This window comes from Loxodonta africana, chromosome 1 (genome assembly GCF_030014295.1).
Source record: "Loxodonta africana isolate mLoxAfr1 chromosome 1, mLoxAfr1.hap2, whole genome shotgun sequence".
NCBI classification, from domain to species: Eukaryota; Metazoa; Chordata; class Mammalia; order Proboscidea; family Elephantidae; genus Loxodonta; species Loxodonta africana.
This window is the reverse complement of record NC_087342.1, coordinates 58463468-58491103: the sequence shown is the minus strand read 5'-3', so window position 1 is coordinate 58491103 and position 27636 is coordinate 58463468. Positions and strand designations below refer to the sequence as shown.

The window sequence follows — 27636 nt, the reverse complement described above, 5'->3', positions numbered from 1 at the left end:
CACATGGGATTAATTTAGCCCATCAACATGACTGATGAATTCACCTGGCTAATTATAACAATTATAATAAGAGGTAATAAGAGGATGAAAAAATATAGATGTATCTTCAGGAATCATTCTGATCTTACACTGATGAAATGCATTTCTATCACATGGACACACAGCAACTAACAGATCTAAAATTAAAGCTAATTTCATATGTTTTGTTCATATTTATTTACTCAATTCTCTATTAAACCAAAAATAAAACATCTCAGGTTTAAAAAAACAAAGAAAAAAAAAAGACTCCCACCAGTCTCCTTTCTTCTATATTCCCTCCAGAAAGCTCATCCTTTCTGACACCTTCTACTAGCAGCTCCAAGGTAATCCCCGCACCGTTCATTCTATGTACTTCTGTTGTCTTTTATCATCACCTCAGCCTCAGCAGATGATAATGTTCATATCCCCCCCGCACCCCGTCATGGGTTGGATTACGATCCCCAAAAATGTGTGTATCCATATGGCTGGACCATGATTCCTGGTATTGCGTGATTTTCCTAGATGTTGTAAATCCTGCCTCTATAATGTCAATGAGGGAGGATGGGCAGCAGTTGTGTTAGTGGGGCAGGATTCAATCTGCAAGATTGGATTGTCTTGAGGCAATCTCTTGAGAAGAGAGTAGAGAGACAGGGGGACCTCATACCACCGAAAAAAACAGTGCCGGGGCAGACTGAGTCCCTTAGACCTGGGGTCCCTGCGTGGATCATCTCCTAGTCCGGGGGAACACTGATGAGAAGCCTGACAGAGAGAGAAAGCCTTCCCCTGGAGTTGACGTCCTGAATTTGGACTTTTAGCCTACTTTACGGTGAGAAAAAAAACTTCTCTTTGTTAAAGCCATCCACTTGTGGTATTTCCATTGTAGCAGCACTGGATGACTGAGATACCCACCCCCCCAATAACTCCCTTCCTAATTTCTATTCTACTACCTTCAAGCCTGCCTATCCAGTCAGTTGTGAAAACCTGATCACGTTTAACTTCAAAATGCCTCTTGCACACATCTATACCTTAGCCTGGCTGGAATCCTCTGACTCAAGTCATTTTCCCTTTCGTTTCAGACTAAACTTGGCTACCCAGAGGAACCTCTCTGAACTTGATCTATTTCATTTTGTTTCTACATTTTAAAATCAACAAAAGGTCTCTATTTGCTACAAATTAATATTTGAATTCTTCTTCCTGTCCAAAAGGGCTCCATTATCAACGTTATACTTCCCTTTTAAATCACCCCAAAGTACGTCCTTCACACTGATGGGACAACTTCTCTAGCATCCCTCTACAACACTGCATGTTGTTCCTCCCTAGAAACCTCACCTCTAAGCCTGTACCTATTACAGCTCACACATGCAGCCCTGTGTCAGCTATCAAGATTCCCTGCCCACCCTAGAAGTCACGGTCCCCAGACCCTCTGTTAGCCCAAGACTGGAACCATTCTCGAAGCCAACTTTTCAGACAAGGACTGGACTGGACTATAAGACAGAAACCCTTATGGTATACTGGGGCTAAGTGCTACAGCTGCTAACCAAAAGGTCAACAGTTCGAATCCACCAGGCACTCCTTGGAAATTCTGTGGGGGCAGTTCTGCTTTGTCCTATAGAGTCACTCTGAGTCGGAATCGACTCGATAGCAATGGGTTTGGTTTGTTTTGTTTTTAAGACAGAAAATGAAATTGGTGAAGAGTGAGCTTCTCGGCTCAAGTAGACACATGAGACTATATGGGCAGCTCCTGTCTGGCGGGGAGATGAGACACAGAGGGGGACTGGAGCTAGTTGAATGGACACAGGGAATACAGGATAGAGAGGAGACGTATGCTGTCTCATTAGGGGGAGAGCAGCTAGGAGTACATAGCAAGGTGTATGTAAGTTTTTGTATGAGAAGCTGACTTGATGTGTAAACTTTCACTTGAAGCACCAAAAAAAAAAAAAAAAAAGATTCCCTGCTGACTATAAAACAAAAAAACAAAACCCAAAAGCCAAACTCAGTGCTGTGGAGTCAATTCTGACTCATAGCAACCCTATAGGACAGAGCAGAACTGCCACATAAGAGTTTCCAAGGAGTGCCTGGCGGATTCAAACTGCCGACCCTTTGGTTAGCAGCCGTAGCACTTAGCCACTACGCCACCAGGGTTTCCATGCTGACTATAAAAAAAAAATAGCTCCATGTAAAAACCTATTTCCTGAAATGTGTAGTTAAAATGTAGTTACCATTTTGGAATCGCACACTGGCAACTTTAGCCCCATCTCCCCAACTAAACGGGTTAAGTGCTAATAAAGGTTCATGTCTTCTACTAAGTCTATAATCTGCCTAAATGCAGACCTAAACAAGAGCTGGGTTAGATGAACGAACAATCATTAAACTGACAAGGCAGAAATGGCCAATGCTGAAAGCGAGACACAGATTTCCATCCCTTCTAAGCTTTGTTAAGACAGCTTGTCCCAAATCTCCGTTTTCCAAACTCCAGAAAGACAAGTGGTAGCTCCGTGCAAAGCCTTTAAGGGAAAATGAGAAATCTCCCTTTGTCTCAATTGCTTATACACAACACTGATTCTATGCCATTTGTAAACTGAGACTTTCTACTTCATAAGGCCTCTGTGAGTCCTCAATGAAATATGAGGTGCAGCTCAACAAATAACAGCCATAATTTCTCCCAACACCCCATTCTCTTTGCTTCACTCCCTTTTTTTACTTGCTCTGCCTATCCCATGCTATTCCAATTAGTTCTCTCATTACTCTCTCTGCAATCTCTCCATAGCTCATTCTCCTTTTTATATTTATATTATACCCTATTTATGCTGCCAAGAACCAATTCTTAGTCTCCTGTTACCTCTGGGCAGGTAACTGCCTACAGTTAGAGCTTTCCAATTTGTTTCACTTTCTTCAAGTCATATCCCTTTATAAAATCCTTGTAATCACTGCCAGCCTAATCTTTTCCAAGCAAAACTCCAATTAAGCCTCTTGCCTGTCGAGAAACCACTGGGCACTTTCTACAGCCAAGTTATTTAAAAAGAGACTTCTCTAGCTGATACTCAAACCTGTCATCCCTGCCTTTCTGGCTACTGCTCCCGTGCCCTACAATGTTAGAGGGAAAACTGGTCTCCTTCATAAAATATGTTCTTCATCTGGATTCCATATGATGAACAACAGTCTTTCTATACTATGTCCACCTGCTGAAATCTCAAGGAAAAATTAATCTCCAAAGTGTCTTCACAAAATCTTCTTGTGTCACTGTGATGGGTTAATATTGTTCCTCCTAAAATTCATGTCCATGAGGAGCCTAAGGTTGTGACCGTTTGTGGAAATAGGCTCTTTGCATATAGAATTAAGGTAAAGATTAAGACAATATCATAGGAGATTAGGATGGGCCCTATATACAATGAGTGTGTCATTATAAGAAACAGAAAGGACACGTGGAAAGACATGAAGGCCATGTGAAGTTATTGGGGTGGACCTTGAATCCAATGATAAGCATCCTTAAATGAGACTCACAGAAAGAGAAAGAAGAAAAGGCCAAGTGAAGATGGAGGTAGAAGACTGAAGTGATGCCGCCACAAGACAGCAGCCCCCAGAAGTTGGGCAAAGCAAGGAGGAATTCCTCTCTAGAGCTTTTGGAGTGAGCGTGGCCCTGAAGACACCCTGAATTCACAGTTCTGGCTGAATCCAGAAATGTGAGAGAAATTTGTTGTTTTAAGCCACCAAGTTAGTGGTAATTTGATATGCCAGCCCCAGAAAACCAATACAAGTGTTCCCATTTAGATATGATTTATCTGCAGTTCCTAAGGAATTTATCACACTGACCAACATAAGAGTATTCATATTCAACTATCTATTCCTCTAGAATACCCTTGATTGTACTGTGTTGCACTCACCTCTGTGCTCGTGAAGTATCTGGCACTTAGAGAAGTATCCAGAACTAACTCTGCCACCAGCTAGCTCTACAGTCTTCATCACTTCACCTCTTGTCAACAGATGATCTCTTCCAGTTATCTCACCAAAAGCTTTGGATTTTACCTCATAAAAAAAAGCAAATTCCATTGCAGACTTACCATGCCCGTTGTGAACATGCTTGTGGGTTTTTCCCTTCCTGGGGGTTGACTGGCATGAAGATGAAGCATTGTTGGCGGCTGCTTTGATGTCTTCCGTCTCGTCATCTTCGTCCTCAACGTCCTCTTCCTCCTGAGAGCTTCCAAAATATACCATGCTGTTGGGCAGCGCAGGAGAACCTGGTGGGTGTTAAGAAAGATGGCTCAGAAACACAGGCCTTCGTCTTCACCTCTCCCAGAATCAGCACGACAACGGAGACATTTATTACGTCACGGAACAATGCTGAGCATATAAAACAAATCTATTCATCTTCACTGCCGTTTTAAATTTATTTTTCAAATATCCCCCAGGAAATAAAACTCCATCTGTGTCCTTTTAAAAGATTTCAAGCAAAATCCCCCAGCAAGGGGATGATGCCATTCACCAAACTAATCAAAATGTTTTTTTAAAAATCTCATTTGACTAGTTCTTGAGGGGGAGGAAAAAAAAAATCAAGGTTTGACGTGAGCAAGTAAAATTAATTTTAAAAAAGGGAAAACTACCAACACTGTTGGGAAGAAACTATTTTGGCATAAATTTAACTTAACAGGAGCCTTGGCGGCTCTGTGGTTAAAATGCTCAGCTGCTAACCAAAAGGTCAGAGTTCAAACTGACCCACCACTGCATGAAAGAAAGACTTGGAAGTCACCTTCCATAAAGATTTATAGCCTTGGAAATCCTATAGGGCAGTTCTACTCTGCCCTAAGGGTTGCTATGTGTTCAAATCCACTGGATGGCAGTGGGATTGGGGGGTTTTTGTTTAAAAATATAAATTTTTGTTTGTTTAAAAATATAAATTTAAGCAGATGGCCATATAAGTGAAACAAAACACAATCAAAGAGAAGCAAGTAAAAATAGAACATAATGTTTCCTTAAATAAGGTGACTTCCTTATATTTATAGGAAGTGAACAAAAGGCAAGGTTCCCAAAAATCAAAGTGTATTTGGAACTTCAGTGTTTTGATTAGGAAAGCAGCATACGTTGTTGTTGTTAGGTGTCATCGAGTTGGTTCTGACTCATACAGGCCCTACGTACAACAGAGCAAAACACTGCCCAGTCCTGCGCCATCCTCACAATCACCACTATATTTTAGCCCACTATTGCAGTCACTGTCAATCCTTCTCTTTGAAGGTTTTCCTCTTTTTCACCGATCCTCTTCTCTACCAAGTCCTTCTCCAGGGACTGGTCCCTCCTGATAACACGTCCTGTGAGATAAAGTATTATCATCCTCAATTCGAAATAGCATGTTAGCTGCACTTCTTCCAAGACAGGCTTGTTCGTTCTTCTGGAAGTCCATGGGTATATTCAATATTCTTCACCAACGCTGTAATTCAAAGCCATGAATTCTTCTTCAGACTTCCTTATTCATTGTCCAGCTTTCACATGCATACGAGGCAACTGAAAATATCACGGCTTAGGTCAGGCGCACCTTAAGTCCCCCAAAGCGGTATCTTTGCTTCTGAACACCTTAAATGGGCATTCTGCTGCTTCCATGGTGTTGACTGTGAATGCACATAAAATGAAATCCTTGACAACTTCAATCTTTTCTACATTTATCATAATACTGCTTACTGGTCCAGTTGTGAGAATTTTTGTTTTCTTTATGTTGAGGTGTAATCCATACTGAAAGCTGTAGTCTTTGATCTTCATCAGTTAAGTGCTTCACGTTCTCTTTGCTTTCAGAAATCAAGCATCATGTCAATTCCTAGAGCACTGGTTTTCGCCAACGCCTCAGTGCAGCTTGGATTTCTTTCAATACCATCAGTTCTGGATCATATACTACCCTCCTGAAATGGCTGAACGTTGATCAATTCTTTTTTGGTACAGTGACTCCATATAGTCTATCTTCTTTTGATGCTTCCTGCGTCCTTCAAGTAGAATCCTTCAAAGTTGTAACCCAAGGCTTGAATTTTTTTAGTTTTTTTTCAGCTTGATAAATACTGCATGTGCTCTTTCCTTTCAGTTTTCTAACTCCAGGTCTTTACCATTTTGTTATAATACTTTACTTTGTCTTCTCGAACCGCCCTTTGAAATCTTCCATTCAGCTCTTTTACTTCATCAGTTCTTCCTTTCACTTTAGCTACTCTATGTTCAAAAGCAATTTTTAGAGTCTCTTCTGACACCCATTTTGGTCTTTCTTTTCTGTCTTTTTAATGATTGCGATGGTTAAGATTGTGTGTCAGCTTGGCTAGGCCACAACTCTCAGTGTTTTGGCAATCATATAACGTCGTGATCACTTCCCTGTGGAGAGCTGATACGTGACTGCCCCCATGGTGAGATCTGCTGTGAGTAGCCAATCAGTTGAAGGGGAGTTTCCTTGAGCGTGTGGCCTGTATCAAGTAGGCAGTCATTCAGGCTTTTGCTCACTCTGGATCCTGCAACTGGCTCCTGCTTCTCTGACCTCCAGTTCTTGAGACTTGAGCTAGAGGCTTACCTGCCACATCTTGGGATTCATCGATCTTCACAGCCTGTGAGCAACAGCCCTGCTCTCTGCCCTGCCAATCTTGGGTTGGCTACGTGAATCAGGAGAAGCCTCTTTCCTGACACATGGACTTGGGACATTACAGCTACTAACAACTGAGTGAGCCATTTCCTTGATATGAATCTCTCTTTCGATATATACACATACATACATATGTATATATTTATACGCTTTACCGGTTTTGCTTCTCTAGGGAACCCAGCCTAAGACAATGATGTCATCCTACAACCGGTCTGGTCTTCGGTAATTAGCGTTCAATGTGTCAAATCAATGCTTGATATGGTCTCCAAATTCAGGTAGGATATACTCAAGGTCATATTTTGGCTCTCGTGCACACTTGTTTTAATTTTCTTCATCTTCACCTTGAATTTGGATATAAGCAATTGATAGTCTGCTCTATGGTTGTTCCCCGGCCTTGTTCTAACTGATGATACTGAGCTTCCCCACTGTTTCTTTCCACAGATGTAGTTGATCTGATTCCTGTGTTTTTTCACCCAGTGAGATCCATGTGTACAGTCTTCTGTTTACGTTTTTGGAAAAAAAGGCATTTGCAATAAGTAAGTCGTTGGTCTTGAAAAATTCTATCATGCGATCTCTGTATCATTTCTTTTACCAAGGCCATTATTTTCCAACTACCAATCCTTCTTTGTTTCCAACTTTTACATTCCAGTCACCAGTTACCATCAATGCATCTGGATTGCATGTCTGATAAATTTCAGACTGCAGAAGTTGGTAAAAATCTTCAATTTCTTCATCTTTGGCATTAGTGGTTGGTGCATAAATTTGAATAACTGTCGCATTAACTGGTCTTCCCAGGCACTCAGATATTATCCTATCGCTGACAATGCTGTAATTCAGGATAGATCTTGAAATGTTCCTTTTTGATGACAAACGGGACGCCATTCCTCTTTAATTTGTCACTCCTGGCATGGCAGATCATTTGATCGTCTGAATCAAAATGGCCAATACCAGTCCATTTCAGTTCATTAATGCCTAGGATATCGACCTTTATGCGTTTCATTTCATTTCTGACTACCAATTTTCCTGCATTCATACTACATACATACATTCAAATATTAATGGGTGTTTGCAGCTGTTTCTTCTCATTTTGAGTTGTGGCACGTCAGCAAATGAAACTTCCAAAAGCTTTGCTCTATCCACGTGGTTAAGGTCAACCCTACTTTGAGGAGGTAGCTCAGCTCTTCTCCAGTGGTATTTTGAGAGCCTTCCAACCTGAGGAACTCTTCTTCTAGCACTGTATCAGACAATGGTCCACTGCTATTCCTCAGGTTTTCATTGGCCAATGTTTTTAGTAGTAGATTGCCAGGTCTTCCCCCCAGAGCTGACAGAGAGAGCCTTACCCTATAGCGGTTACCCTGAATACAAACTTCCAGCCCTCCAGAACTGTTAGAAAATAAATTTCTGTTCTTAAAAGCCACCCACTTGTGGTATCTGTGACAGCAGCATTAGTAACTAAGACACCCATTAAAAATTTTAGGGAATAATACTACCAAGAACAGAAGGCGTAATGTGAAGTTCATATCTTTTCTTGCCCATTTCCCTATAACTAATATAATCTAAAATTCCAGTGACACCAACAAAGATACAAGTAACCAATCTGTTCTCCCTCCCAAACGGAACTCTCAAAATTCAAAAACCATTCCTGTCCAGCTCTGGGTCTGCCAGGTCTGTAGGAAGAAGATGGGAACGAATGAGCCACTACAAGGAGCTGATGTGACCAACCAAATCTCTATCTCACGAAATTGCACAACTACAAAGACAAGGCACATACCGCCACAGTCCCCTTCCTTCTGTTGCCGCATGATCCACTACTACCACTGGGTAGAAATTAAACTCCAAAGGGATTTATGTGGCAAAAAAGACCATTTGTGGGTAACGGAACTGAATACAGTTTGACAAAAGCCATTTCCCAAGGTTTTCTTTTTGCAGCCTCTGTGATTTCAGAACTTGGGTGAAAATCATTTAATCAACTAGGGATTAGAGATGAAGTAAACAACGGAATGAACTATCTCTAACCACATTCCTGCTAGAACAACATAATACACTCTTGTTGTAAGTGGATTAGAATTAGTAACAGACTAAACTAGAAAAAGAAGGAGAAATCACCCTTTCTGGCTTCTTAATTAGGGGTTCTCAGGCAGAAATCACATTTTACAGGTGTATTTATGGGGGCTGGAACCCTGGTAGTGCAATGGTTAAGTGCTCAGTTGTGAACTGAAAAGTTAGGGGTTTGAACTCACCATCTGCTTCAAGGAAGAAAGATGTGGAAATCTGCTTCTGTAAAGATTACAGCCTTGGAAACCCTATGAGGCAGTTCTATCCTGGCTTTATAGGGTCCCTGTGAGGTGGAACGAATTCAACAGCAATGGGCTTGTTTTTGTATGAAGAGTACCTCCATCGGCAAATATACCAATACTGTCGATTCTCTTTCCTAAGCTTAAATTTTAAGTACTTACGATGAGGCAGAGAAATCTTATTTCAGCATTCAAAAAAGGTTCAAGTCATTTCACCACAGATCCAACTCATTCCAGCAAGTACATGGCAACATAACTTGTGCCAGTTAACACCTGGACTCTACAGTTAATTTCCCTCTCTTGTACAATGAGAGGGGATGGGTTATATAATCTCTTAAAGTTCCCTCCAGATCAAAATCTCCATGGTGAATTTCTTATAAGAGTCTTCCTATACTATATCATCAATGCACTGACTAGCAGCTGAAATCAGAAAGCCTGACTAGAATGAAAATGGGTGGATTTTTGTATAGATCCTGTAGGAACTTCTGCCATTTGCTGAAAGGAGGCAGCACCAGGAGAGTGAGAAAGGACAGGCTAAGGAGAGGTAGCCTGGGAGGTGAGCACTACCCTTGTCTTAGTCATCTGGTGCTGCTGTAACAGAAATACCACAAATGGGTGGCTTTAACGAACAGAAATTGATTTTCTCACAGAGTAGGAGGCTAGAAGTCCAAATTCAGGGTGCCAGCTCTAGGGGAAAGCTTTATCTCTCTGTAGGCTCTGGAGTAAGGTCCTTGTCTCTTCTGAGCTTCTGTTCCTGGGCGATCTTTGTGTGTCCTGCCATCTCTTTTCCCCATCTCAGCTTTTTTTTTTTTTTGCTTGCTTGTTTAATCTCTTTTATACCAAGAGATTGACTGAAGACACACCCTATACTAATAGGGTCTCATTAACATAACAAAGACACCCTACTCCCAAGTGGGATTATAATTGCAGGTATAGAGGTTAGGATTTACAACACATATGGCGGGGGGGGGGGGGGGGGGCGACAATTCAATCCATCTAGCCTCCTTTTTCCTTCCTCAGCAGAAAAGATAATAAACTCTGCAACTGAGGCCTTGTGGGAGCAGTGTGAAAATAAGGGAAAAGTACGATCTGATAAAAACGTTCGGTGTTTCAAAAAGAAATCAGGTAAAATCCACATAGAGCACGTGGGATTATATTACTGTAAGAAATTAACTTCCACTTAAAGAATCTCTTAATTTTTTTTTTTTTTTTAAACCCAAGCCTTAGGTAACAGCACAAAGAAAGTAACACATTCTTTAAGGAACATTGTGAGAGACTGGAGTGAATGTCTAGAAGCGCTGACTGAATTCATCCAGGTTTCATTAATGGCCTAAAGAAAGCTTATACAGTAAAGTCTTCAACAAAAGCAGAAAACAACCAATCTTATGGCTGGATTTGTCTTCAGAGCTTCTCAACAAATACAAATAAAACCAATCTAAAACTATCCTAAAACAAAGTCAGAGGCTGATGTAAGAGACATATAATACAGAAAAGAGAAGGACACGAGATGTGGGAGTTTCTGAGGTACTAGCCTCTGAGGTACTAGCTCCCTAACCAAAAGCCTCCAACAATAAAAAGTCCTTCTCTTGGAACTGACTGTGGTGGGAAAAGACAGGATTTCTAAATACGGGCAGGAAAAGGGTAAAAGTAGACTGGCTTCACCCCCAAAAGACAACCTGGATTCTATTCAGATGACTGACACACTGCCCTAAACCTAAAGGTAAATCATCAATAAAGAAAAAAGGACATGAAGGGTTCAGAGACCAGACAGTGAATAGAGGGAACAGTATGATAAAGGAAAACTTCTAGGAGAAGGGAAAGTAGAGGAAAAGGATTAAAGCCTAGTAATACAAACTTCAGGTAGAAAACTCAGTTTGCTCCCAGGGGCACGAGGAGCATTCCCCTTAGTTAAAGTATTTGGGCTTGCACAAATTCTCCCCTCTGGCAGACAGCACTCACCAAGGACAACACTCCACCTGGATATGGCTTTTCTGTCCTTCTAGGCATGTTCTCCAAGAAGCCTCTACCAATCCAATCCACCAGGAGTAGCACTCATGAACAGTTAACATTTCCCCTAGAAGGAACAGACCTCCAGAATTTTGCTAGGTTCTCTCATACCTGTACGTATCATTAGCCTTGAAGTCCTTCGCTCTGTAGTCAAACCCGAGCAGGCAGAGAAGCCTAAATCCAGCTGAGTCTAATGTTCCATACATCAAGACCACATTCAAATGCTGTCACCAAGTGATTCTTGGTCAGTCCCCCCAAGACCACCACCAGCATGTCCGTATGTAAAGGAGCAGAGGAGCCGAGTAAAACAGAAAGCTAGGATTTCAGACGGAGAGAAACCATGGCACTTACGAAAATGAAGCAAAGTCAACTTTCTTCTTTCTGACCCAGACAAAAACAATAAGACAAATTTGTATTTCACACAAAAGTGAAAATTATCAAGGTGATGGAGAGATTCCAACTGTTACAGGCTAGTACTAGAAAGTACCAAACATATATAAAAAACAAAACTCACATCAGCATTAAGACATTTATGCACAGCAAATTTATTTCCTCTTAACTTAAACACAAGCTTGATAATCTCATTTTCAAAAAGTTTAGGGGAAGAAGAATCTGCTAGACAAAAAAAAAAAAAAAGATACCAGTGTCACTGAATAACTTGTATAGAAATTATTGAATGGGAACCTAAACTACTGTGTAAACCTTCACCAAAGACACAATAAAATATTATTTAAAAAAAAAGATTTAGCGAAGGTAGTCCAGAAACACACAGCTGCCTGAGCTATCACTGGTAAAAAATTTTCCACACCCTCTGTATAAAATGGGTGAATGTGTGTATTATTACTTGTGCTGAGCCCATAGAAAGTTAAACTAATATTCAGTAAGCATATCTGAAAACAGAAAAGTGGGCATACTTTTAAATTTTCAATAAAAATAGTTTGAAACTTATGTAGATACAGGCACTTAAGGGGTTAGCCTCTTATCTAGAAAGCTTACATGGGAACACTTCTTTGCCCCAAATGTCAGAGGAAGCCAGCTTCTGAAAAGCTCGTTGTAGATTCAGCATTCAAGAAAACAGGAATGAGGCTACAGGGATGACCTGTCTGAGAGACTTGTGATTCACAAGGTGAAAATACATCAGATGGCTTTCTAAAAGGAGGCCTGTCCTCAGCGGGGCCCACCTAACCACCTGCTGCAAAACAACAGCAAGTATGGTGAAAACTGGGGGAGACAGGGTCCTTCAGAAATGGCTCAGCTGCCCTGGTTTCTAGTCATGCTGTTGTGTTATCAAGTACTCTCAACTTGCACGGAACATACATGGCAAGCCTGGTTTATAACATTAATTAATATGTGAGAGAATCTGACTTTATTACGTGGAAATACATGTCTCCTTTATACTCTGTAGTTCTAGGAAGGGAACCAACAAAAGGTGAATGTTTTAGATAGTTAAGGATTTCATGTTTTTTCTCCTTTTCGGTTTTTGTGCGTAGGGGTGGTTAACTTTATAAACAATGCATTTTTTTTAAAGTATTAACTATATATGGTTTTCTATCAAAATTACGGTCAGATTTTCTCTCTCGATTATTCAAGTGCATTAACAAATGTGAAAAAATCTGAACTTGGATCAGAGAAGTGGAATTGGGAGTAGGGAATGCCTCCGCACTTTGCCAAAGCCGTATTTCATTACTTTTCAGAATTAGCTGGCAATGTCTCCACAATATTTACTGAAGTGCAAACCAAATGTTTTCATCTGGACAAAAACCAAACTGTGGTATGTTACAACCACAACAGAAATCATTTTAATCCAAAAGCTTGCTTTCTCTAATTTGGGCTGTGGTTTCTATAAAATTGGATTCTTCTCCATGAATCATGTACACAGACAAAGCCCTCTTTCCCATTTTCTTCTCTCCCCCCAACCAGTTCTTTATTTTAACAGTCAAACACAGCTCAGCTCTATTTTGGAAAGAACCTAGAGGGATTCCCTGCACACTATCATTTAGCTGGGGAGTCAATTCTATGGCTTGACCCAATAAGCATGGGCTGACTGCACTCCCCTCCCCCACTGGTACAACTTGTGAGTTGTTTTCAGGGCAAATAGACAAAATGAAAAGTAATCAGCCCCTAATATCCCACCTACTATAAGTACAAAACTTCAAAGTGATCTCGTAGGGACTGGGGCAGGAGACAGAGTAGAAGTTACTACAGTAGCCGCCCCCTTATCCGCACTTAACGGTGGTTCCACAACGTAGAATGAGTACGTAGCATGATGAGGCCTTGCACCATCCCGCTCTGTCATTCGCATAACTTTCATTACAGTATATTGTTGTAACTGCTCTATTTTATCATTAGTTATTGCTGTTAATCTCTTCCTGTGCCTAATTTATAAATTAAACTTTATCATGGTTATCTATGTATAGGTCAAATCACAGTATATACAGGGTTCGGTACTATCTGCGGTTTCAGGGGTCCACAGGTTGTCTTGGAAAGTAATGCTGCATATAAAGAGGGACACTACTGTACTGATTAACTGAGTTAGAAGGAGGGGTAAAGAGCTATCTGTTGAAACTGGAGAGTCCAAAAACAAAGCACTTGCAACAATTACCTTCATTCATTCATCCAACTATGCACCAGGCACTGTTGTAGGCACCAATGATCAAAACAGACCGTATGTCTATACTCATCTGGCACACGTACGCACACATACACAGAAAGTTCCCTGAAAGACTGTAGGACAACTGTAACACATTTAACGGCACTCTCTTTTGTCCCTTTCACGTCTGCCTTTATACCTTAGAAGGGCAGAACTTACAAGTGGGATTTCCCATACTTCAACTATTTGCAGGTTCTTGGTGCCGTTGGTTCTGATTCACAGTGACCCTATGTATAGAATAACAAAACATTGCCAGGTCTTACGCTACTCTCACAATCGTTGCTATGTTTGAGCCCATCGTTACACCCACTGTGTCAGTCCATCTCATGGAGGGTCTTCCTCTTTTCCCCTAACCCTCTACTTTACTAAGCACGATGTCCTTCTCCAGGGACTGGTCCCTAATAACATGTCCAAAGTACGTGAGACAAAGTCTCACCATCCTGACTTCAAATAGGAGCATGCATAACACCATAAAATTATTTGTCATATCCATGTCCACCATCAATCACTTAAATGATTTCTTTCTATTGTATCAATAAAAAACTACTATTGCTTATCCTAAAAAGTAATCATTAAAATAAATAAAATGACCATAAAAATAAAAAGGGACACATGCAGCAGGTTCAGGGAAACAGCTCTCCAGGGCAAATATGAAACACAAGGGACACCCCCACTGCTACTGATAAGGAGCTGACTGGGCATCCTGGGACTGAAGCCATCCTGTGATTGTCCATCCTTTTAACATGCACATATCTAAACAAGACATCAACCCTTGGAAGGGACTCTGCATGGATTCCAAAACCTAGGATCAAGCCTCAGCTCTGGTAACCTCTTACTTGCCATGAGACCTGGAGTTTACTCATCTGTACAATGAGCTAAGGTCTTCAGCCCTAACAACTGTACGGCCCCAGGTTGTTAGGTAATGTATGCAAGGGCACTCTGTAAGCTGCTAACACTAAAATGACATCATTAGGCTAATATATGAATTTGGTGACAAAAACAATTCAAACCTATTAGAACAGATTGTCATTCTTGAGAGCAAAGACTATTTGGTATCTGGGAAAGTAAGCAGAATGCTGACAACGATGTGAGGGCATGGGAAAACCAAAGTGTATTCAGTGGCTAAAGTTTCCGGGACTTGGGGGTGAGTGTATTCCAGGACTTGGGGGCGAGTGTGAGGGTAATGTCATGTGAGAGCTGGAAACCTTCAGCCATGGAAGTCTTCTTAAAGACGCACAAGAAATGAAGTAAGGACCTCCTCCTCCTCCCTGTGTGGCCCCTCAGAATTCTTCCTCTCCTGAATTACAGCAGGGAATTCCCTACATCAGGGGACTTGTTCTATCTACAAGAGCCCTAAAGTGTGGGACTTGGCAAGGAGAACTCCATGGATAACACACCACTCTTCCTGACAACAATGCCAACCTCAAACCTTGATCTAGCCAACAGCAAACAAAGGACATAACTTCATAGTTAAAAGCTAGAACTCCAATCTTCTCCACACTGTTCTCTGCACATCTGGCTTAAAACATATACAAATATGCATCAAAGCAAACGCAACAAAATCCCTGAAACCTCACCTCGAAGAACGCATAAATCAAAGAATACATAAATCCTATCACAGAGCATCATGAAGGTGTTCAACCTACAGAGCAATGCTGTCAGGCGGGTATTTTCTCAAGTGCAGAAGGGGAAACAAACTTGAAAATAAAGCAATAAAGGTTACGTAACACAATGTGAACACTGAACTGCGTTCTCTCCACCACATGACAATTCCTCAAATCACCTCAAATCCCAGCGGAGAGACACAATGAACACCCCCAAAGGCGCACCTTGTCTCTGGGACACGGATACAGCTACTTTGGTGCCCGCAGAGTAATGCTGTACCAGCAACCATCACAAACCAAAATGAGACTATGTCATATACCTTCTCTAACCACCACACATCTATCAACGGAAAATCTCACTATCATCAGTCCAAATAAGGCCAGGGGCCAACTGCGGAACAGACCATCAATTGTTCACATGCAAGTTTAAGTTGATGGTGAAGAAAACTAAAACAAGTCCACGAGAACCAAATACGACCTTGAGTATATCCCATCTGAATTTGGAAACCATCTCAAGAATAGATCTGACACAGTAAACACTAATGACCAATGACCAGACAAGCTGTGGGATGACATCAAGGACATGATATGTAAAGAAAGCAAAAAGGTCATTAAAAAGACAGAAAAGAAAAGATCACAGTGGATTGTCAGGAGAGACTCTGAAACCTGCTACTGAATGTACAGCAGCTAAATTGAAAGGAAGAAATGATGAAGTAAAAGACCTGAACAGGAGACCTGGAAGGGCAGCTCAAGAAGACAAAGTATTATAATGAAACGTGCAAAGACCTGGAGTTAGGGAAGAACACGCTCGGCACTTCGCAAGCTGAAATAACTGAACAAAAATTCAAGCTTCGAGTTGCAGCACGGAAGGATTCTGTGGGTAAAATATTTAACAATGCAGAAAGCATCGGAACAAGACAGAAGGAATACAGAGTCGCTGTATCAAACATAACTGGTCGAGTTTCAACCATTTCAGGAGGCAGCACATGATCAAGAACCAGCTGTACAGAAGAAAGCAGTCCAAACTGTGCTGAAGGCAGTGGCAGGGAACAGTCTCCAAGGATTGACAGAATAGCAATTGAGATGTTTCAACAAACGGCTGCAGTGCTGGAGGTGCTCATCTATGCGAAGAAATCTGGAAGACAGCGAACTGCCCACCACCTGAAAGAGATCTGCATTTGTGCCCATTCCAAATAAAAGTGATCCAACAGAATGCAGAAATTATTTAACAATGCCATAAATATCACATGCAGGTAAAACTTTGCTGAAGATAATTCAAAAACGATTGTAGCAGTACATCAACAGGGACTGCCAGGAATTTAAGCCAGATTCAGAAGTGGACAGGGAACAACCAATATCATTGCTTATGTTACATGCATCTTGCCTGAAAGCAGAGAGTACCAGAAAGATGTTTCCCTGTTGTTTTATTGATTACACAAAGGCATTTGACTGTATGGATAACATTTCAAAGAATGGGAATTCTAAAACAATCGTGTTCATGAGGAACCTTTACGCAGACAAAGAGGCAGTTGTTCAAACAGAACAAGCAGATACTGCATGATTTAAAATCAAGAAAGGATTTCATCAGGGTTGTTGTATCCTTTCACCATACCTATTCAATCTGCATGCTGAGCAAACAATCCGAGAAGCTGGACTATATGAAGAAGAACATCAGGATTGGTGGAAGACTCATTAACAACCTGCCATATACAGATGACACAACCTTGCTTACTAAAAGCAATGAGAACTTAAAGCACTTAATAATGAAGACCAAAGACTACAGCTTTCAATATGGATTACACCTCAACATTAAAAAAAAAAAAAATCCCCACAAATGGATCCATAAGCAACATCATGATAAACGGAGAAAAGATTGAAGTTGTCAAGGATTTCATTTTACTTGGATCCACAATCAACACCCATGGAAGCTGCAGTCAAGAAATCAAACAATGTGTTGCAATGGGCAACTCTGCTGCAAAAGACCTCTTTAAAGTGTTAAAAAGCAAAGGTGCCACCTTGAAGACTAATGTGCACCTGACCCATGCCATAGCATTTTCAGACACCTCATATTCATGTGAAACCATGACAATGAATAAGGAAGCAGAGAAGAATTGGCACCTTTGAATTATGGTACCGGTGAGGAATACTGAATATACCATGGACTGCCAAAAGGATGAACAAATCTGTCTTAGAAGAAGTACAGCCAGAATGCTCCTTGAAAGCAAGGAAGGTAAGATTTCACCTCATATACTCCAGAAATATTATCAGGAGGGATCAGTCCCTGGAGAAGGGCATCATGCTTGATAAAGTAGCATGTCAGCGAAAATGAGGAAGGCTCTCAAGGATACAGACTGACACAGCGGCTGCAACAATGGGCTCAAACACAGCAAGGACTGTGAGGATGGCGCAGGACTGGGCAGTGTTCTGTTGTACATGGGGTCAGTGTAAGCTGGAACCAAATGGATGGTACCTAACAATAACCTCTCTAAATGAATCTCGAAAAGGACAGAAATTAAGGAGGGGCCAGCAACGATTCTGAGAAGTACTACTGAATCTGTGCCAGCAGCCACTGGGAGCCTGCTTCACCTTCAGGGCGGGCAAAGCGTGGTCAGAGGCCGGATGGATCCCACAGTGAGGGCTGGAGAACGGCCAGTCCTGTGAGCGAAATGCTTCGGAGTCTTAACCAGCAGTCAGAGTCACAGAGCAATTAAAAGGGACCCATCCACCCCCTCCTCAGAGCTTAAGAATTTTGAGGTTTCATATTTCTTCATAACTAGACTGATAAACTGCTAGGAAACAAATTGCTTGCTCAGCAGAAGTGAGCCGAGTAACACAGACTCGAGTGGAAAACGTTAAGGCTGGTGCAATTTGGAGAAAAGAGTCTGGTTACTGAAACCCTGGAGGCAACAATCATACTATTTTGGATCATATTTTCAACACTACCGTTCTCAAAATTAAGATGCAACAGCTCTCAGAAGGGACCATCAAAAAAAGTTGTGTACCGCTGTGATAGTGTGCCTTCTTCCCCAAAGAGTTTCTATAATAAAAAGTATTCCCATTTTGCTCAAGGAAGTTCATTATTAGCACCATAGTGTTCCTTGCAATTGGGGGATTATTTAATTGCTTTCTGGCAGGTTAATCCCCTTTCATTCTGTGACCTCAAAATCACCCCAGGCTTTTGCATTTGCCCTACTTAGAATCCACTGTCCCCAATACTGAAGGCCAGTACTACATCAAAGAAAGCACTGCGTGCCAAGAAGGCCAGCAAATATCTTTCGGGCAAACTCCACGGGCGGGCTGCCTTGTCTGTTACCTGAAGGCCTCCCCACCCCCAGCCAGTCTTTTAGATTGTCCCTCCTAAATCCCTTTTAAAATCAAAAGCTTTCCACTCCCTCTGCCCACTTCTGCCCGAACTCACTGGGAAAATGTCAATATATGACTACATCAGGCCCCATTCTGGGCCTGTTTTATACCATTAACTTTAACTCCATGGCAGCTGTGTGCTACAGACACTAGAATACCCATTTTACAACGAGAAAGCTGAGACTGAGAGCAATGTAAGTCATCTACCCACAGTCTGCCAGACTTCAGCCTCTTGGCTGTGCTCCCAAGCCCTGAGAAGGCCACCTACCACCTCAATCCACTCTGAACACAGTTCCAAGGCTGTATCTCTAAACCCCATGCATATGAAGCCTCAGTGGTGCTCTTGTATGTAGCCCAGGGCTCGCAGAATATGACACATTCTAATAGTGCTTTATGAGTCCCTGGGTAGTGCAGATGGTTAACTTGCTCAGCTGCTAAACCGAAGGGCTGTAAGTTTGAGTCCACACAGAGATGCCTCAACAGAATGGCCTGGTGATCTACTTCTGAAAAATCAGCCACTGAAAGCCCTATGGAGCTCAGTTCTATCCTGACACAGGGGCTCAATATCTGTCAGAGTCATGTTTTTTTTTTTTTTTTTTAACTCCCTTGCTTTTATCTCCTGGCCCTCCACACCACAAACCCCAGTACCAATCCATTACCCTTCTATGCCATGACAGAGGCTTCTGTAAAACTTCTTCCCAGTCCCAGCCCTTTCTGAAAAGGTTCCTAATACGCCCTACTAACCCCAGCTCAAATGTCACTTCCTTTCCCCATGGTCATGGCAGGCAACCTAGGAAGAGTCCCTTTCTTTCCTGAACATATTTGGTCCCCACATCTACATTTGGTATTTTCACGCAGTATTTTGTAACTGTCAACTTCACCTACCACACTGATCCAGCTTTCCTGCTTCCAATCTCTGTTTTCTCAGTGTCTAGGCCTGGTGGCAAAAGGTCAGCAGTTTGAATCCACCAGCTGCTCTTTGGAAACTACTCTGTCCTATTGGGTTGCTATGAGTTGAAATGGACTAGATGGCAAGGGATTCAGTTTGGTTTTGGTTTTAGTGTGTAAAAAGCGTAAGAGAAAGGTCTGCTAAATTAATTAGCAATTGAATGATAGCTGATCACTGAGGATCCTGTAAGGCCAACTGCTAGGAATTCTCCAACACAGGTCTTTAACCAGCTGAACTGTTAACCCACGGTAAGAAGAATGAGCTGTGTGTAGGTGTACACGCTTCAGGAATCCCCTTTGGGAATCCCCCTAGTTTGCAATGCCCCATAAAGGGAAAAATGTAAATAAGAGAATCATTTAACCTGCCACTGCTCTGCTGCGTCAAACTTTTTAATCTGTTAATAATCAGAGTCAGAACAAAGAGAAGAAGACAGAACTCATTAAGAGTAACAATGCTGGTAACAGGAAATAAAGCACTGGGACGAATCACTCTGCACAGGGCACATACCCTCCCCTCCGCATGGACTAGTGAAAGATACTAATTATGCCTCTGGCAAGAGACATGCGGGACCCCTCCAAAGCAGCTATTTAAAGATAAATACACTGCAGGCAAACACTTTGGGCACGCCCGTGCTATTCATGCCGTTCTCCTTCCCTTTAGAAATTTTAGGTCATGATATTAAATAGAGAAGAAGCAGAGCCTTGCCAGACTTCCCTGATAGGCCTCTGAGAGCTTTAAAACAGACTGAAAAATCTCTAAAGCTTTTTAATCCTGCCTGGTGTGTTTACATATATACACTAATCCCGGTATTAAACGGCTATAGGGTCATTTTTCAAGGTTTTCGTTGAAGGTACCTAATGGGTTGCAGGGAGAAGGCATAGTCTCAGGCTCTCATTAATGGATAATGAACACCAAGGTTTAAAGGAGCCCATCCCCTGTCTTTCCCTCAGCCTTTAACAGATTCCAAATTAGAGCAGTAACTATTAAAGGTAATAATTGGGGACTGGAAAGAAAAATGACCTGTAAACCTTGGCAACAAACATCACTTCCAGGTCTCTGATTGGATTCCTTCGTTATTTTTGCAGCCAGACTTTCTTTCTGATAAATAATGAGCTTATTAAAGACAGCCTTCTTTACACGTACAGTGCCCGCTGCCACCCACGGGTGATGAAGTGACTGGGCTCTATATGCTGAACGTTAGGTTTGGGGATCTGACAAGCTCTATTAGGTTTGTAAGCAGAACCAAAAGAAAGAAAGAAAGAAACAGAATTAGAATGAAGGTATAAGAATGGTAATCAGATTTCCAACTGACAACTTCGCCTGAAAAGAATTCAGAGGAGGCAAAGATTTAACTGAGGTATAGGGTCACTATGAGTTGGAATCGACTCGACGGCAGTGGGTTTAGTTTTGGGTTTGAATGCATCATCTGCAGCTGGTATTAGAAAGTTAGAAATATATCTAAATGTAAATAAGGAATCAGATCAATTACGAAGCATCAACAAAGCAGGACACTGTTAAAACTATTAAGATGGTATGACAAACAGGCATCTATGTGATACTGTCAAGTAGGAAAACTAAGATGCAGAAACAAACGCATAATGCAACACAATTTCAGGGGAAAATTGTCTTATACATTTCCATAGAAGGCTTAGTAAGATATTCACACAAGGAACTGGTTAACAGTGGTTTTATCTGGGAGATCAAAGGGAGGGCATTGTCAGTTTGTTCGTTCTGCTCACTCACCGATCTCACCCGTGAGAGACATAAAATACTGTTATGATTAAAAAATTTAACACCTTATTTTCCAGAATTTAAAAATGAAAGAAAATTATTTGAGTACCACCCTTTTTACAATTCGAAATACGAGTTTTAATTACCTCAACCAAATCACCTATTAAAATATGCCTTCTAAGGCCATCAGATACACCAGATTCCCAAGGACATGACGATATCGTACAAATTACCTGACATTTTAGGCTTTTCGTGATCTCACAAGAAAACGATTTTTTCTAAGTCAACAGTGACTCTCATTTCACAAACCTCAGGATCGAGAAGGGACAGGAGGAACAGTAAGAGAGGTGAATACTCTGGGTCAAGTCCCTAGTATATTTCAGCTACAAATGAAGGTAGGAGTAAATTTCCCAGACACTCTCTCCTTCTATCATTTGCCCTACAGGAGGCTCCCAATCTCTTCATCAATTTTGTGTGTTCTTCCCTCATAAGTGTTACAAAACTTATTCTAATCAACATTTCCCCAAATAAGTCCGTTTAAATTGAAATGTATCCATTACCACAAAGTGTTACGCACGATGTGCACTCCGTTCACTGTCTGGTTCACATACATGGACCAATATTTTCATTATTAACTATCCTTAGAAACTATTACTACAGTGAAACCTGAGTGCTGGAACTCAACAGGACTAGCTTCTTTTTCCTGGTCTCGCAAGTTTTCTGCCTTTGACAGTGCTTTTCTATTGCTCTCTATTATTGGAAAATTTTTTTTAGTTTTCCATCTCTGACAGGTTCCAGCTCTCACAGGTGTTACTGTCCTATGTGTCTTTAGCTATTAGCGGCCCGGCAGAACACTGAAGCCTCCGTCAGTGTGGCTTTCTGCGCAGACCTTACAAAGTATGAAGAAAGGAGACTTCAATCCACCTACACCTTCCCTACCAAAAGAAAATTAGAAAACGCAATTTGATTTGGTAACGCCTGTGTGTGATGATTGGATGGGGTAGGAGGGTGATGTGAGGGCGTAAGGTGGGAAAAGTCTAATTATAAAAATTAAAACTAAGCAGTGCTCTAATAGGAAAGTAGGATCTCTGTATCCATGTGTTGAGGTAAGCCAAGAAGGGGGATTTAAGAGTTGTATGAAAAAGGGAGGAGAAAATATGAAGTCTCAAACATACAGCTGGTTTAAAGACCCCACCGATAAGGTAAGGTTTCTCACTTTAAATTCTCCCTCGAACCAGGCAGAAGATTTAAAAGATGTACCAAAGCAAACATCTATTCCATGTGTACGGTTTTATTCCTTCTTTGTTCAGTAAGGCTGTTCCCCCCAAACTAACTCATGATGCAGCCTTACCTCGAAGGCAGAGAAAGGTAAGAAAATCTTCTGTCTTAGGCTTCCTTTTAGAGAGGTCAGAGATTTGAGTAGCTGGAGGGGGTAGCAATGGCTCCACTATCTTTACTGGAGTTGTGCTGGGACTATTCGGCTGAGATTGAGCAAACTTCCTTTGTGCTTGCAGCCTGGGCCTGTAAAAACAAAAGAAGATTAAAAATAGATTAGAGAGAGATCAGAAAATATAGACCTATGTGTACCAATAAAACCACGACACAGAGGGCAAAGAAGACCCTATTTCAACTACTACTTTCTATTAAAGTTCTCATTCTCTCACATGCTCATAGACCACAGACTGCAATAAATTTGGTGAACGGGCTTTGATATGAAATATGTGCCATGAAGGTGTATATACGCACGTATATACATGTGCACAAACTAAACACAGGCCTGTGTATTTCAGACATTTCAATGTTTGACCATACTGGATTAGACACTTTGGTACTTTTAACTCAGCCCGCAATAATTGTAAAGAAAAATCACACTGCCACATTTATACAGTCTTTTATGCTTTAATCTGATACTGTCACAACTACACACACAATTTCCTTCATACTGGCCATTCCTACACTCAGTTCACCTTCGCCTGTCTATACATCACCATCCCAGTCTTCTATCCCAAATGAAGTAGTCTCTCTGCCTCTACTCTCTTCTGACTCCAGTTCAGCCACAGAAGTTTGCCACAATAATTAAAGCCTGTAACACACACACACACACACACACACACACACACACACACACACACACACAAATACATCTCTATATTCTCCCTTCAAATTATCAGTTACCCTTTGCCTATAGAAGGTCTCTGGTAGATGAAAGCAGGTTGTAATTGAATGCTAACTTAAAGGTTGGTTGTTCAAACCCACCCAGCAGCTACACGGAAGAAAGTCCTGGAGAGGTCCTTCCATAAAGATTGCTATTAGTTGCTATCAGGTCTCCTTGGACTCACGGGGACACCATGTGTACAGAGTACAACTACTCCATAGGGTTTTCAAGGCTGTGACTTTTCAGAAGTAGATTGCCAGGCCTGTCTTCCAAGGCACCTCTGGGTAAGTTTGAACTGCCAACTTTTCAGCTAGTAGTCAAGGCTTAACCATCTGCACCACCCAGGGACTCTTTCTGAAAAAATTACAGCCAAGAAAGCCCTATGGAGCAGTTCTATTCTGTAATACATGGAGTTGACATGAGTAGGAATTAACTTCACAGCAATGGGTCTTCTCTGCCTATGGAAAAAGTCCTTAATTGGGGATTAAGTTAAATCCAGTAGTCCTTAGTTTGGAATTAGAAAAACTGGCCTGAACCTACCATTCTGGCCTCTTCCCTATCATAATCCTTCCTCATCCTACACAGATATTAACCACCTACCTTACCCATCTGCTATCTACAAAGCACAACTTAAGAGTTCCATAACTAAACACCTTTGATCTACGAAATCTTATGTGTCAAACATCCCTTTCTACCAATACGAATCCTAATGAGTCTGGCAAAGGCTTCTTTCCTAATACGGTAGCCAACGGTGAATTCTCCTTTCTCTATCCTAGTAAATACACTAATCTATTTCACTTTATGTATAACCAGCCTGACATAAATCGACATGAATTGTGTCATATTTGCTCTTCCTTTAACTATAGAGGGTTCGGTTCTTTTCAGAGCAGGAAGCATTTTAAGGGTGAGAACTTGCTTGTGTGCTGTTTTATACCATCTATCAAGCCCTGCTTATACAACTGCTAAAGAAATATTATTCGAAGGTACAGGGAAGAACAAAGAAGCAAGACACAACCTCATGAAAAAGGGCTTCAGGATCTGACTAGAATCTCAAATGAGCATCAATCACTGTGTGGGACTGAGAACACCACCCCTCCCTCTCAAGGTTTCTTTGAATATGAATATTATGTAAAAAGTAAGAACAAATCAGATATATTTGTAAAGCACAAAAACACCTCCCCTGATATTATCATTGGTAGTAGAGATTACGTAAAATCAGAAGCATAGTCCCTAACACACAGCTCATGTCCAAAATATCATATTTTAAAATAACGTTCTAATATTTAACAAATATTACACCAAAAAAGACACATACACCGTTTTCTACTTGGTAAAAATTAGCACTTCTAGTGAATTTAACGCCAACCTCTCCCCCGCAAAAAAGGTAAATGCCACCATGTTACCAGACGTTTATATTTTCTTTCCTTGATTAATTAATAAAAAATGTTTCCTTGAGTCAACTTATCTCTCACATTAACCTTAAACCCCTTGCTTTATGACCAGTCTCTGCTTACACAACCAAAAACAACAATACTATGATTTATACATGAGGTCATATTCCCTCACATATACAGGACATTAAATCAGAAAAGAGAAAGCATGGCTACTTAAGGTACTTACTGGGCAATCTAGAGTCTTTTTTTAAAAAATCTATGACCATGAAAGCTAATCAAAAACACATTTAAAAAAAAAAACCCCACTGCTGCTGAGTCAGTTTTGACTCACAGCAACCCTACTGGACAGAGTAGAACTGCCCCATAGAGTTTCCAAGGAGTGCCCGGTGGCTTTGAACTGCTGACCTTTTTGGTTAGCAGCCGTAGCTCTTAACAACTACACCACCAGGGTTTCCAAAAAAGCACATCAGTACCCAGGAAAAACCAAAGGCAAACAGTTACTATAGCAAGGTCTTAGTCAGTAGAAAGCTTAAAAAGTTTCATAAAAATTCCCAAATGTTTTAAGAAGTAAGGCAATGCCACTATCTCCTGGTTTTGAAGAACAAAGATCTCTTTTTGGCAGACAACTACCTGTGTATATACAATAAGAGACACACCAGAAAGTGTGTGCTGCGAAAGCGACTAAGGCCAGGAGTGGCCGGGGCTGGGCAGAACTGAAGAATCAATAACAGTAGTGTACGGTGCTTCTCAACCTATCTGAAATGAGGATGGGTTTTTTTTCCCCTCCTTCAAATTTTCTATCTGTTGTTACAAATGTCTTTTTAAAGCACAAGCACAATAAATTCCAAGAAATAAAATACAAGCCCAAATTTATTAAGAATTTCAGCAGACATAAAACCACTCTGTCAAACTGCTTTAAGTTTCTCAATGCTCACTCTCAATTTCTGCACTAACCTCACTGGCTCCAGGCAGCAGTTCACCTTAAGCGCACCTCTTCAGAGGACAAACAAAACTATAGAAAATCCAACCACGTGCCAACACCACACACAGCAATACAATACCACCTTCAGGGTGAACCACCCCAAAGAACTATTCTCCTTTTCCAACAAGGCTTCTGCTTACCAACAATCCCCCCACCCCGTTTTCAAAACAAAAGAAAACCCAATGTTAATTTTTCTACTTGCATATTTCATAATGTGTACACCTCCATTTAAATGAGCACAAATCACCGTCTGAGTATTGCAGGAATTTTAGAGAAATATTGCCTGCATGTGAACAGGATGTTAAGTGTTTATTGCTTTCTCAAAAGTCAGCAACAACAAATGCCACACATTATGAAAAGACTGTGCAGCCATAATGGAAAAACAAACACACAAACACAGATGACGCACAGATGACAGAGTGGTATACTCTAAAGATATTTTACAATTTCAGGACCTTGAAGATAAACTACTTCTACCACTGTTCAAATAAAAGCCACTTTGTGCCTGACGACTTCCCCAGTGAGACCATGAAAAATAAGGCAATAACAGATTAAAAAGTAGCAGCAAAATAAATTACCCCTCAGAGCCAAGCTCCCAAATGATTAAGTATTTTTTGAGACCCGGAGGAAACCAGGAACTGAAGAACAAGAGAAGCCAGTATCTTCTTTCGAGAGGCCGAAAGAAGCTGTGCTGTCCACAAAGGGCAGGTCTGCAGTTTGGCTTTTCATCCTGCAGGGACCCATGAGGATTCAAAAGGTATTGACTTTGGTTTACTGGCCCCATAGGACAGAGGGGCTTGAATGACACGTCTTAGAGCCAAATCCTCGGAGTAAGCACTATTATCAGGCAGGTGTGTTTCAGGGACAGGTTGGTTCATTCCAGAATGTTACATGCAAGGAAATGGATGTGTGTTATCTAAAATCAGAGAGAGAAAAAAAAAAAAAAGGAGGGGGGCGTGTGCAGAAGTATTGAAAAGGGGAAATTCCGCACCTGGAGATAGTGGGGGCTGAAGAGGCAGGTTAACATGTGACGTGGAGGGGAAGGGCGAATCAGGACAACCAAGCAAAGAAGAAGGAGGTGCTCTCAGATGGTATGCTGGTATGCTCTAAAAACAGATCAACTGGGCTAGACGGCGTATCCACCTGCTGCAGCATTTGCCTCTTCCGTCAGCTGACATTTTAATGGAAAAACAAAATGTTCCATTATTAGAGAAAAATCCTTTAAAATGAAACTATCATTCAAACTAAGAGAGGGTTAGAGCCCCTGGTTGATGCACTCAGCTGCCAACTGAAAGGGTGGTGGTGAAGTGCACCTAGAGGCACCCAGGAAGAAAGGCCTGGTGATCTACTGCCAAAAACTCAGTCATTAAAGGCTCTATGGAGCACCATTCTATTTTGACACATATGAAGTTGCCATGAGTCAGAAAGACTTGATGGCAAATGGTTGTTAAAGAGAGGCTAAGAATCATCATAGGGGTAGGCGATACTGAGAATGTGGGGCCTCTAGAGCCGTCCAGCTTTGATTTTGGCTAGGGTTGCCGTTACTGCCTCCGAGTAATAGGAAGAAAAGTTGCATAAAAGGTGTTTTCCCTCAAACAAATTACAGGGGCTACTCGAGCATGATTTTATTTCCATATTTGTGGCTTGTTAACATACTTAATATAATTGGTCAAGAAAGGATTTTCCCTCACATAAGACTCCTTAATTCCAAGAACTCCAGGTATACTCTTATGCCAATGAAACCAATTAAACAGATCAAAATAAAGCCAACTTGGTAAATCAAGTGAGAGGAAATGAATCAATGTATTGAGAGGCTAATACTTCATTTACGGAGTGGTGAAATCTGGAGTTGAGGGCAGTGGGGGAGAGAGAAGGGGAGTTGTCTCCAGGC

The 27636-nt window shown here is 41.3% G+C and overlaps 1 protein-coding gene across 5 annotated transcripts in view; it reads right to left on the bottom strand.

The window, feature by feature from the left end:
- JARID2 (jumonji and AT-rich interaction domain containing 2) overlaps positions 1-27636 on the bottom strand; it is a 317392-nt gene that overhangs the window by 67881 nt on the left and 221875 nt on the right. For 4 of the 5 annotated variants that reach the window (XM_064280939.1, XM_064280945.1, XM_010596209.3 and 1 more), the window contains 2 exons: positions 22566-22735; positions 4077-4253 (listed from right to left, as the gene is read on the bottom strand). In XM_064280939.1, coding sequence (XP_064137009.1) covers positions 4077-4253; positions 22566-22735 — 347 coding nt within the window. The remainder of the gene's footprint in view (positions 1-4076; positions 4254-22565; positions 22736-27636) is intronic. The other variant, XM_023555804.2, reaches the window with a different exon arrangement.